Consider the following 13,825-nt stretch of genomic DNA (forward strand, 5'->3'; position numbering starts at 1 on the left):
TTGGTCCCCACACAGGACCAGTGTGTGATTGGTCAGAGCCTCAGGCTGTAATATGAAACCTCAGAGAGAGAGAGGAAGCAGCTCAGCTGGATGAGCAGCACTTAATTAAACATGCAAATCAGGTTAATTAAATATGTAAATGAGCTCCATCATCCAAAGACCAGGCATGAAGAAGAAACCAGGAAACAAACACTTCCTGTTCAGTGAAATTATTTCCTGTCTGTCAGCTAAATGGAAGGTGATTGGTTTGACAATGACGCATTAACGAACTCATTAACAAGCTCATTAACGAGCTGTGTTCACCTGTAGAGACAATAGGAGGGCAGAAGAACCAGCAGACAGTGTCAGTAATTAGTTGTGAGGTTCCTCAGGGTTCTATCGTTGGTCCTTTATACTTTATGTTTATATGTAATGTTCATTTATTTACCCATAAACCATCAAACCTTCTGCTAACTTATTCACACTCAGGTCGTCCTACTGAGGGGACACCAGCGGTCCACAGACCTCATATTCAGACTCTTCAACATATTAGTCAGTCTCTTAGTCCTGTCTGTCTGACTTCCTGTCTGTTGCTCTGAGCTCACAGCCCATTGGTTCCTACTGAGGACGTAAATCTTTAAAAATTAGACCTGCAAGCAGGTATATCAGGGTCTAAACACCTGAAACCTGAACCTAGTCTTAAAATAACTTCTTTATGTAAAGTTTTGTTGGAAGTTGATTCTAAAGTATAAATCTGGAGTCCTGTCTTACTTCCTGTCTGACCTCCTGTTTGGGGCTCTCAGCTCACAGTGGTGAGTACAAACCTTCAGTGTTGTTTGAGTCTGAACCTGGAGAAACATGAAGACTCTTTAACTGCAGTCTGACTCTTAATAACTTCCTCCTCCTCCTCCTCTTCTTCTGCTCTTCATCAGAGTGAGGAGGAGGAGGAGTTGTCTGTTTTCATTTACTGAAATATGAAGAGAGAGAGAGATGATGGATTCCTCATTATCTAATTTAATTATCTCCTCCCTCACCTCCTTCTCTCCTCCTGCTCTCTTTACATCGCAGTCTGGAAATCCAGGACAAGACTCTCCAGGCCTGGAAAAACCTGTGTGTTTGTGTGTGTGTGTGTGTGTTTGTGTGTGTGTGTGTGAGCAGCAGTGATTGACAGCTGACATTAAGTTGTTCAGCAGTAAAATGTCAGAGTCTGAATCTCCCCATCACTCAGTTTGACCCCGTCTGGCTGCCGTAGGAGGAGCAGGATCATACAGTTGTGTTTTTGTCCAGTTTAGGTTTTTTCTAATCTGAATCATGTTGACTGGTCACCAAACACCTCCCAAATAAAAATAAAGAAAATAAAGAAAATAAATGAATGGAGAGATCCTGAATCCACAATGTTTAATAGTTAAATATGTTTTACTCTGATAATTTTACAGTCTGTCTCTCTCTGACCTGTCTGTCTCTCTCTCTCTGTCCTGTCTGTCTCTCTCTCTGACCTGTCTCTCTCTCTCTCTGACCTGCCTGTCTCTCACAACAACCACTGTATGAAGAGACTCACTGAATTAGCATCTGATCTGAAAACAGCTGTGACACATCTGGACTGCATTTTATATCTCCTTGACCTCAACTGTTCACTACTGTGTGTGTAGGTGTGTATGTGTGTGTGTGTGTATTACAACAGCTGGTACTCTGTTCTTCAGAGTGTGATGCCATCTGACACACACACACACCCTCCATGACTTTTCAAGTATGATAAAATCACACATTTAGTCTGTGGCTATAAAAAGGCGATCAGTGTGTGTGTGTGTGTGTGTGTGTGTGTGTGTGTCATAATAGCTGTTAATTAGCTCCATGTTCAAACCAGCCGCGGATGCTAATTAGCAGAAAACCTGTCCAGCATTTGGTGTTAATTAGACCAACAGGCCCAAACACATCTGACCACACACACACACGCAGACACACACACACACACATACACACACACACAGCTGTCATGTTCAATTCAGTCAAACAAAATTCAACTCAACTTTATTGTCTTTATTGAAAGAACACAACACATCTACACACAAAATAAAAACACAAGAAAATACAAGACAAAGAAGAATATGTACTGTGATAGTACACAGTACACAATACACACATACTGATAGTACACAGATAGTACACAGTACACATAGTACTGTATGCAGCTCCCAGGTCAGGTCCTCAGTGATGTGGACACCAAGGTTCTTGAAGCTGCCCACCCTCTCTACAGAGGACCTGTTGCTTCCCTGCTTCTTCCTAAAGTCCACAATCAGCTCCTTAGTCTTGCTGACATTCAGGAGATTCTTGTCCTGACACCAGCACCTCTACTTCCTTCAGGTGTCCTTGTCATTGTTACCTCTGATCAGGTCCACCACAGCTGTGTCATCAGCAGACCTGATGATGGTGTTGGAGGTGAAAGTGGCAACACAGTCCTGTGTGTACAGGGAGTACAGCAGGGGCCTCAAAACACAGCCCTAGGGTGCCCCGAAGTTCAGGATGAGGGTGGAAGTGTGTCCATAGGCACAGAAAGACTCTGTCCATGGTTCTGAAGTCCAGCAGGTAGAGAGACTCTGTCCATGGTTCTGAAGTCCAGCATATAGATAGAGACTCTGTCCATGGTTCTGAAGTTCAGCAATTAGATAGACACTCTGTCCATGGTTCTGAAGTTCAGCAGGTAGAAAGACTCTGTCCATGGTGCTGAAGTCCAGCACAAACAAACACAGAAACACAACCTGAGAGGCTGAAGATAAACCCTGAGTACAAAGAACCTTCAAAGAGAACACACTCAGAGCACACAGAGAGCATGCTAAGAACATGGAGAAGAGCATGTTGAGGACACACTGCTGTCTGACAGCTTCTCTGGTCTCCTATTACAGCAGAGGTCAAAGGTCAAGATGAACAGATTCATCATACTAATCATGAAGCGATCAATGGTGTGTGTGTGTGTGTGTGTGTGTGTGTGCATGTGTGAGTGCGTGTATGAATTAAACATGCAGCTCAGTCAGCTGTGAACACAGAGAGGACTAATGGAGCAGGACAGACAGGAAGAGGTTTTAAGGGTTACTCATGATTCATTATCAAACATGTTGGACTTCAATGTCTTAAAGAGCATTTAGCCTCTCAATTTGTATGTGTATTATTGTATTGCTCTCTTTGTGAGGACCAATTTCAGTTGGAAACTGTAGTGAGGACATTTCTGCATTGTGAGGACATTTTGGCCGACCATCACTGCTTCAAAGGGTTGTTTTAAGGTTGAGGTTAGAAGCAGGTTTAAGTTAGGGTTAGGGTTAGGGGTTTGGATATGCATTATGTCAATGAATGACCTCACCAGTACAGAAAGATAAACTAGTGTGTGTGCATGTAGCTGTTGAACACACAGATAATCTGTTAGAAAACACAGAAAAGGACTCTTCAGGTTCAATCTCTTCTCTTTTATTGTAAACATTATATGTGTTCATATACATACATATATAATATAGGTTCTCTCATGTTCTCTCATGTTGTCTCATGTTGTCTCAGGTTGTCCCAGGGTGTCTCAGGTTCTCTCAGGTTGTCTCATGTTCTCTCATGTTGTCTCATGCTTAATCAATTAACTCACTGCTGCTAATTGTCATTAATTATCTCTGACATCTCTAATTAGTATTCAAATGTATTCATTAACAGCGGAATGTTCTGCTCATTCACATATTCAATAATATGGGTTGTTTTTGCTTAAACAGAGAGAGATAATTTTTTTATTTATTGATGTTTTCCTTAGTTTTTTGTTTTTTAACATCAGGGGACAGTTGTGTGTGTGTGTGTGTTTCTTGTATTGCTATCTTTGTGAGGACTAATTTTAAACCATAGTAGTGAAGACATTTCTGCATTGTGAGGACATTTATTTGATCCTCACTATTTCAAAGCACTGTTGAAGGTTCAGACTTGGTTTCAAGGTTCCGCGCAGAATCAGGTTTAGGTTAGGGTCAGGTAGTTGCAGTTTCCTGGTGATAGCACTGACAGGATGGCGCTGATTGATTGTAGTGATCAATTAAATAAATGTTTAAAAAGTCTCACAGTAAGGCTGACTCAGTATATTATTCTGGAGCTTTCGATCGTATCGCACAGACTTCAGCACATGTTGAGTTGCCCAGTTCAATCCAACACGGACAAGAAAACCTTCAATCAACAATGATGGCAGGACAACCGATACTTCATATTGTGATGAGATTGTTTAGTCAGATATCTTTACTCATTCAAACATTAAAACTTTCTTAGCTTTTATTTCTTAAGTCTAAGACTTTATTTAAATTTTAAACCAGTTTCAAATAAATCAAATAAAGCAGGTGAAGAAACATCAAGAAAAAAACAAACGATAATGAAAAGAGAGCTTGTAGTTCATGAATTAAGTTGTGAGATTTTCTTTCTTCTTTGAAAGACAAACATCAGATAATAGAAAAAATAGTAAATTCACTTCTAATGTTTAATGATGGCAGTTGCTTTAAAGTAAAGATGAACCTGAACACTCACAGAGATAGAGAGAGAGAGAGAGAGAGAGAGAGAGAGAGCAGTGAAATGACTCAGATCAGATTAACAGGCAGAGCTGCCAACAGCACGTAAATCATTCACACTCACTGTGTCATACATTACCGTCAGTATAATTCCTCCTCACACTGTGACTACATTTTCTACCTCATAGAGCATATTAACTCCAGCACAGTGTGTGTTTCTGAGTGGGTGTGTGTTTTCAGTGTCAGTGTGTGTGACTTCCATTCTTCCTGGAGATAAATTTGCAATGCGTCCTAATTTCCTGCTCGTAAATATGAGCAGTAATAGAGTCAGTGTGTGTGTGCGTGTGTGTGTGTGTGTGTGTGTGTATGTTGGTCAGGTCTTCCCTGCTTATCACATAACAAATTGAAAGCTTAATCTGTCCTGCATATAGATTTACGACCTCGATCTCTTGCTCTCTCTCCATTCAGAAGAGGAGCAAAGGGGAAGACGAAAGGAGGAGGAGAGGAGGAGAAAAGAAAGAAAAACTGAGATAGAAGAAGAGGAGGAGGAGAAGTGAAAGGAGGTGAAGAGGAGAGTGTAGATAAGTTGAGTCTGTGTGTCTGAAGATAAGGTGACGATCAGCTGAGACTGCTGATGCTGGGTGGTTACCACGACGATAAGACTGTGTGTGTGTGTGTGTGTGTGTGTGTGTGTGTGTGTGTGTGAGCAGCTGATCAGAGGTCAGAGGTCACGCTGACATACTGAGGTTATCTTCACACTAACATCAGAGAGACTTCATTGACTGAGAGCAGCAGGAAGCTGCTGCTGCTGCCGGGAGAAATAATGATAATAATGATTACAATATTTGGATGACTTGAATATTTCTAACATGCTGATCTAGAAAAGGTTGATTTGTTTACAGAGCATCTGTTCAGAGAAAAGACTGTGTGTGTGTGGGTGTGTGTGTGTGTGTGTGTGTGTGTGTGTTTCAGTGTCAGCACTTTGTCCTTCTGTAGGCTCATTAGAGATGAGCAGCAAGGAATGCTGGGTAATCAATACTGCAGAGACCCTCAGAGACCAAAAACATCGCCTGAGAGAGAGTTCTGTCTTATTTGTCCTTCTGTGTGTGTATGTTTACAACCCATTACCATGGAAACCACTGCGATGCTGTAGTACTGGAGATGCTGCATGGCTTCATGACAGTATGTGGAATTATTTGCTCCATGATATTCTAAAACATAGAATAAACCATCAAACAGAAGCTTACAAAACAATCTACAGTTACAATAAAACTATACCTGCTGAGGAAGACCTCTAAATGGACCTTGTGGTTGTTTTGTCAACTGTCTTACCTTTTGTTGGTCTTGCTTTTGCTTTTATGTTTTGTGTGTACAGAATCAGCTGATAGTATAATGATTCTACACATTATTTACAGACTCACAATAGACGTAACTCCATCAGTAATTACGTCCATATTGGAGAATTCTGCACCTCCCAGTGTTCATTGTCTGAACAGGAAGCAGTGTGTTCTCTACGTAGAGGTCAGGGTGGTGGATAGACATGTGGCTTTAAAATTAAATAAACTGTAGTTACCATAAGCTAATCATATGGAAGAACTTTAAAAACGTTGTCATTGAATATGATATGGACATTCTTATCTGGTGACAGATACGGCCTCTCTTTGTTCCTTTTGTAAGTGAACATGGCCTTTGAAGCAGAACGGACTCTCAGGTGTCCTTGTAGAGCCGATAATAGACTCCTTAACTTGTGATAGTTTCTTATCTCCAGGTAAAACTTGACTACTTGACTTCAGCTTACAGAGTTGAATAACATCAGAAGAAACTGTGTTTTCTTCTTGTGTAGAATGTTGTATCATCTGCATATCGACTCCCATCATGTTTCTATGAAACAAGAGAACAGAAGGAGATCCAGAATAGAACTCTGAGGAACTCTGTTTACTGTATTCATGAAGCATATATCTGCGCTGTAACTTCATATCTTTTTATTTGTAGCTTATTTCTATCTTGTTGCGTTTCTGGTACATATTTTAAATGTTGTTTTTAGATCTTATGTAAAGCATGTTGACTTGTGTGGTTGTTGAAAGGTGGTATCTTGCTTTACTTAGTTTTACTGCTCCTTCTGTTTGTGCTGTTACTGATGTTTTGATGTATCTTGACGTTTGTGATCTATCCAGAGTTTTGTTGATGTAACATGATGGTTGGTCTGTTATCTCTCTCTGTGTGTGTGCAGGTTCTTCCTGAAGTTTTTCCTAAAGTGTAACCAGAACTGTCTGAAAAACGCTGGAAACCCACGAGACATGAGGAGGTTCCAGGTAAAACACACGCACACACACACACACACACACACACACACAAAAGATGAATTCATTTCCCTAAAGGGCAGGACATGGCTTTGGAGGACCTGCTGTACCCATAATGCATTGCAGCGGGGCGGCCCAAGGCTTATTGCTTTGCAGATATAATATGAGAGGTCATCAGGGAACTGCCTGTCTGTCTGTCTGTCTGTCTGTCTCACTTTCCTGTCTTTCTTTTATTTTCTGGAACATTTGAGCTGTTTGTGTCTGTTTTCTGTTTTAAGCATCTGTAGTTTTTCACAGCTGCTGAGACACATTTATTGAATCCTTCCACCCTTTTCTCTAAACACAAAATCAAATCTTCAAACTATTCACAAAACCTCTCACTCTTCTGACAAAATCAAATAGTCACCTCGAAACCATTTTATCTGTTCTCAAAATCAAACACTGCTTTCAGGTCAGCACATAAACACTAGTGAGCAGTCACTACACACTATGTCACAACATGGAGGACTGTGTAGACTGTAATAAATACATATTACACATATTCACAGTGAACACATTGTATACTGTATTCTTGTTGTACTGAATGTCTGTAGTATTCAGCACTTACATAAAAATACAGCACTGCAAAAGGACACTGTAAAATATTATACACTGTAAAATGTTGGAAAGCTTCATTCTGCCTCAGCATCAGGTCTTTGTTCTGGCTCAGGCCAGTGGACTTCGTCTACATCTCTCCACACCTCTGGTGTGGCGGACTCCGCCTGGACACGTACTCTTCCTCCTCTGCCTCTCAGATTGTTTCCATCCATTGTTGAAGACTTTAAGAAATCCTGGACAATAGACACATGAAACACACTGAGAAATCAATTTAAAAAAGAGTAAATAGACGTTAATTATTGGAAACTTACAACAGAAAAAGATAAATTTACGTCTTTGCAAACTCAGCTGTCAGCCGTCGACTCAGTACAAGTAATATCTGCCTGCTGTATCCTGTGTATCATGTGTAGAATAATATTTATAATATAATATATGTAATATTTACAGTGAAACAAAGAGCTGCTGAGATTACAGCATGCCATTCAGAAAATAATTAATTAGAATAATGAATGAAAGTCTGAGAACACATATCAGCCTATAATAACACCACACTGGCATCATGATACTGTGTGTTAATAAGCAATGTTGTCTAATAATAGTACATTATAATAATTGATGTGGTCTTATGATAGAATAATAGGCAGACGGATTTCTTGTCCAAACGCATTCATTTTCAGTTTCTCTGCACAAGTTTTGAATATTCAAACAAACACATGTATATTAAATCAGTCACAAGTCGAATAATAATGTAGTTTAATGTTTAAAGAATAATTCACAGTAACAGACTCAACATTTGTCCACTCAGCACTTTCACTTTAATTCAACATTTTTACTTTCCATTTGATTTTCTCAGTAATGGTCTCCTGCTGTCTGTCTCAGAGTGACACTGTTAACCCCCGAGTGTCTCAATAAAGCTTGAACACATTAACAGAGTGACTGCTGAGATAAAAGGCTCTTTAAATCAAACACACCCTCCACAGTGAGTAGTCCTCTCATCTCGAGCTGCTCCTGTCATCAACCAATCAACAACAAGAACCAGCAACAGCTTATCAGTAACAAGCAGTCTGTGATTGATCCTCCAATTATTGATCAGCCCTGTTATTTCATTAAACTCAAGAGGAGAGAAGAGGAGGAAATGAGAGAGGAGAGGAGGAAACAAGAGAGTAAACGAGAGGAGGAGAGGAGGAAGCAAGAGAGGAGAGGAGAGGAGGACGTGAGAGAGGAGGTGAGAGGAGGAAACAAGAGAGGAGGAGAGGGGGAAACAAGAGAGGAGAGGAGAGGAGGAAACAAGAGAGGAGGAGAGGAGGACATGAGAGAGGAGAGGAGAGGAGGAAACAAGAGAGGAGAGGAGGATATGAGAAAGGAGAGGAGGAAACAAGAGAGGAGAGGAGGATATGAGAGAGGAGAGGAGGAAATAAGAGGAGAGGAGGAAACAAGAGAAGAGAGGAGGACATGAGAGAGGAGAGGAGAGGAGGAAACAAGAGGAGAGGGGGAAACAAGAGGACAGGAGGACATGAGAGAGGAGAGGAGGAAACAAGAGAGGAGGAGAGGAGGACATGAGAGAGGAGAGGAGAGGAGGAAACGAGAGGAGGAGAGGAGGAAACAAGAGAGGAGAGGAGAGGAGAGGAGGACATGAGAGAGGAGAGGAGAAAATAAAAGAGAAGGAGAGGAGGAAACAAAAGAGGAGGAGAGGGGGAAACAGGAGAGGAGGAGAGGGGGAAACAAGAGGAGAGGAGGAAACAAGAGAGGAGAGGAGGACATGAGAGAGGAGAGGAGGAAACAAGAGGAGAGGAGGAAACAAGAGAGGAGAGGAGAGGAGGAAACGAGAGGAGAGGAGGAAACAAGAGAGGAGAGGAGGATATGAGAGAGGAGAGGAGGAAACAAGACACACACAGTAACACACACATAGCAACACACAACCACAGTAACGCACACATAGTAACACACAGTAACACACACTCAGTAATACACACATACAGTAACACACACATAGTAACACACACTCAGTAACACACACATAGTAACACACACTCAGTAACACACACACAGTAACACACACAGTGATGCACTCACAGTAACACACACATAGTAACACACACACACAGTAACACACACTCAGTAACACACCCTCCCCCCTCTGTCTCCACGCTGCGCTGGGCGAGCTGACAGGATGTTAAGTCCAGTTAAACCAGGAGAGGAGAAAGAGGGAGATGGGGCGAGGGAGCTACAGGAAGCATGTGGAGAGAGAGAGAGAGATGAATCAGATGAGTGAGACAGGTGAAGTCAGGTGAAGCCTCCGGACTTGTCTGCCGTAGTCGTGGTGACAGCAGGGTGAAGGATGTGCTGGTTAGTCACCGTGGCGACAGAGAGGACACCTCTATTGCTCTCTGTGCGACCTTCTGCTCTGTCGCCATGGATCAACAGCAACAACCTCGCCACGGCAACCAGCCGGGGGATGATGAATGGCCACAGCTGAGTGGCTGTCAGAGTCCAGAGAGAGGCTGTGACATCACACAGGGGCGGGGCTACAGTGGACAGCATAGTGAAATATTACACTACTAGGTGTATATATTTTTTTATAGATTGTTTGTTCTCAAATTGTATTTATCGATTGTTTGGTTTTGTGAGGGTGTTTTCCACCTTTTCTCAGGTTATGTTACTGTTTTAGAAATGTTTCATTTTGTATAGAGGGTCAAATGTCAGCAGGGACCAGAGTTCACCTGAAAAAATCTAATAAAAAGTCAGTGCAATCAGTTCAAGCACAGTCCAGTATAATATACGTGATTTTCACATTTGCAATAATATTGTGAATTGATTGAGATTTTTAAAAATGAATTAAGATGATATCTCAAATGTTACTCACCAAACTTCCATGATATTTCTGTGGATCCAGTTTTCATGTTTCTCGTGAGATCATAATCCTGTTGAAAACAGTTTGGGCTTTGAGAAATGTTTCTTTAATGTCTTCAGATCAGGAGCACACAGTTCTGTTTTTCTGTAGGTTATTAATAAAGTTGTCTGTGTGTCTGCAGGTGGTGGTGTCTACGACAGTTAACGTGGACGGCCATGTTCTCGCCGTCTCCGACAACATGTTCGTACACAACAACTCCAAACATGGCCGCCGAGCACGGAGACTGGACCCGTCTGAAGGTACGCAGCTCTTCCAATGTCCACTAGATAGACTGCATTGAAGTGAATGGGAAAATCCCCAACTACTGTCTACAAATACAAGGGAACCCAGTGCAGAACCCTGTGGAACTTCATATTTTACTTCTGGACAGGAAAAAGAAACAACATAAGACAACATGAAACTGTTTGAGGAGGAGGGTCAGATGTTGAGAAATAATTCTCAAAACTGAATTGGCATTTCATCATGAAACATGGCGTTGAAGCTTAGCGACATATTGATTAGTGACACTCGTTAATCAGACATAAAGTTGATAAAGTTTATTTCAGGTTGTACTTGGACTCCTGTTGGACAGCAGACCTTGTGAAGGAGACTGTTCTCCAGCAGAGTTTTATTAAACTGGATGGAGACACATAATTGCTTCTCCTCCAGTTCTTTCTACTCCCTAAAAGGTCAAGAAGGTCAGGACACCTTCTGACTGGTCAGAAGCATAAATCAAACAAAACTACTTGGTTAAGGTTAGTGATGCGTGATCACAGTAGGCCCCTACTAGCCCATATATTTGGGACCACATGTGTGATGGTGGCGCCTATTCAAGTGCCTGATAACAGTCAAACAGGCTGAATCTGAACTCTCTGCAGAACACCGATCACAGATATTCAGTCGTAGTGAAATGATTTTAGTCTGAAATGTAGCTGTTATGGATTCTGGTCTGACTGAGTCTTAAAACATCTAAACCAGGGAACCTAAACCGCCAGAGAGGGAGGGGCAGAGAGAGGAGTGTAATTTGGTCTTTGAAGAGAAGTCACCCCAGTGGCTTGTGGGTAGGAAGACCAGACGCCTCACCGTCCCCAGAGAGGAAAGTGTGTGTGTGTGTCTTTTTGCGGGCCGTTCAACCTCTTTAATTGCCCTCCTAATTAAAGATGGTAACCATGGAAACCACCCCTCCCAATCAGTGCACAGTAGAGTCCCGTGGGTTTGAACCCTCTGTTTCTGCCTGCTTCTCTCTCTGCAGCAGATTCACCACCAGAGTCAGAGTCTGTGTGAAGCATTTACTATGAAAAAGTAAATGGTACAAAGGTTACCAAGAGTCCCTGTCTCAGTCAAAGACCTGAGGTGTGGATCTGGATCATGAGTGGAACTGAGTCATGGATCTGATGTATTTTGACTTGACTCTTCACTCACATCCACTTAATGTAAAATCGACTAAAGATACAAATGTATGTAATAAAGAGGTGTAACAGCCAATCATGTGTTTATGGTCATCACAGCAGATTTACTTTACAGAACCTGAATCATCACATTCAGATGTAAAAACAGACAAAACATTCAACTGGAACATAATGTTTATTTAAAAGTAAAACAAAAAAGTAATTCACAAATTCTGTAAATTAACTATTTAAATTTTTAATTTAGTGAAGAACAGAAATACACAAAAGGTTCACCTGCTTTGACTCTGGACTCACCTGTCTTGACTCTGGACTCACGACTCACCTGGATGACTCTGGACTCACCTGTCTTGACTCTGGACTCACCTGTCTTGACTCTGGACTCACGACGCACCTGGATGACTCTGGACTCACCTATCTTGACTCTGGACTCACCTGGATGACTCTGGACTCACCTGTCTTGACTCTGGATTCACCTGGATGACTCTAGACTCACCTGGATGACTCTGGACTGGATGTTTGTTCCAGTTTTAACGACCTCAGACTTGATGTCAGATACTAAACACACAATTTCTCATACTACAGCCTGTAAGAGAACACAACAGAACAGAGGTCAGGGTCTGTAATATCATCTTAAGTCTTGAGTGATGAGATGAGCTGCTCTCTCTCTCTCTCTCTCTCTCACACACACACACACACACACACACACACACTGCTTTCATTTCACTTTATAATTAATCTTCAGCCGCACTTGAAAGAAGAGAGAGAAGTAGTCATTACCGGCCGAGTGTGTGTGTGTGTATTAGTGGGAGTGAACTAAACTAAAGCGGATAAAAGCCATGACCCAATTAAATCACGTTCTGAATGTGTGTGTGTGTGTGTGTGTGTGTGTGTGTGTGTGTGTGACCTTCAGTAGTACTACAGTAGTATTGTAAAGTGGTGCCCAACCTGTGGTTTGGGACCCCTCAAAGAGATCACAAGATAAATGTGTGAGGTCAAAGAGGATCCAGGGGACAGACAGAGTTTCCTCCACAAAATGATTTTTAGCTTTTGTTTGGTTCCACACAGAGAGGCTCTGTGGTAGAATACGCAGTAATCAAAGTATTTATATGTGCTTAAAGGTTCTCTGTGGAGTTTTCAGAGGGTTCTCGTTATTAATGATACCGGTGGCCATTAAGTGAATTGCAGGCAGCAATCTGTTGCTCGCACTCTGTAGGCACGAGGGAGCATCCATCATCCAAAACAGTGACGTGACATAGAACAGATGGATTCACTGTGATCTATACATATATAGAATAATGTTACTATCTGAAATGTTCCTGTATTTATTTGGACCATCAACTCAGTGACACGTGATTTGCCAAAGGTGGAGCTTTAACGAGGCTCACATAATGAGATGCTAACATTTTTATTTACCCATCTGTCTCTCTTCCTGTCCCTCTCTCTCTCTCTCTCTCTCTCTGTCTCTCTGTATCTGTCATCCAGCAGCCACTCCCTGTATTAAAGCCATCAGTCCCAGTGAGGGCTGGACAACGGGAGGAGCAACCGTCATCTTGATAGGAGACAACTTCTTTGACGGCCTGCAGGTCGTCTTTGGCACCATGCTGGTGTGGAGTGAGGTAACACCCACCTGATTGATAATCAATAATCAATACATTTTGTTTTTATGTGTATTAATTCTCCCGCTCATCCAGCTCTCTACTCGCTGTAGAGACGACATCTGAGACTTGTCTCTCTCTCTCTCGCTGTCTGTCTGTCTGTCTCTCCAGTTGATCACCCCTCATGCTATCCGGGTCCAGACCCCTCCCCGTCACATCCCCGGGGTTGTTGAGGTCACGCTGTCCTACAAGTCCAAACAGTTCTGTAAAGGAGCTCCGGGCCGTTTCGTTTACACAGGTAACACAACCCCAACAGGTGGGGCCCATCAGCCTCTGTCAACCAATATTCTCCAATCAACCAATACAATTCTCGTAATTGTGTCCATTCTGGGTTGTGGTCAGAGATTCGCTTGAACCTCCTGAAACTTCCCAAACAAAGAAATTATTTCAGTCGTTTGTCACTGAGTCCTCAGCGAAAGTAAACACAAAGATGAGCTCCCGGGATTAGATGCTGTAGCTAATCTGTAGCTTCCTATGGAGCCGT

The 13,825-nt window shown here is 42.1% G+C and overlaps 1 protein-coding gene across 11 annotated transcripts in view; it reads left to right on the forward strand.

The window, feature by feature from the left end:
* The window catches only part of LOC139303802 (transcription factor COE3-like), a 45,997-nt gene that overhangs the window by 13,699 nt on the left and 18,473 nt on the right, over window positions 1-13,825 (forward strand). For 4 of the 11 annotated variants that reach the window (XM_070927649.1, XM_070927653.1, XM_070927657.1 and 1 more), the window contains exons 7-10: window positions 6,721-6,802; window positions 10,420-10,555; window positions 13,169-13,302; window positions 13,453-13,579. In XM_070927649.1, the coding sequence (XP_070783750.1) occupies window positions 6,721-6,802; window positions 10,420-10,555; window positions 13,169-13,302; window positions 13,453-13,579 (479 nt within the window). Of the gene's footprint in view, window positions 1-6,720; window positions 6,803-10,419; window positions 10,556-10,843; window positions 10,861-13,168; window positions 13,303-13,452; window positions 13,580-13,825 lie in introns of all 11 variants that reach the window. The other 7 variants (XM_070927652.1, XM_070927654.1, XM_070927658.1 and 4 more) reach the window with 4 other exon arrangements.

The sequence above is a fragment of the Enoplosus armatus genome, chromosome 20 (genome assembly GCF_043641665.1).
Source record: "Enoplosus armatus isolate fEnoArm2 chromosome 20, fEnoArm2.hap1, whole genome shotgun sequence".
In the NCBI taxonomy this organism is placed as follows: Eukaryota; Metazoa; Chordata; class Actinopteri; order Centrarchiformes; family Enoplosidae; genus Enoplosus; species Enoplosus armatus.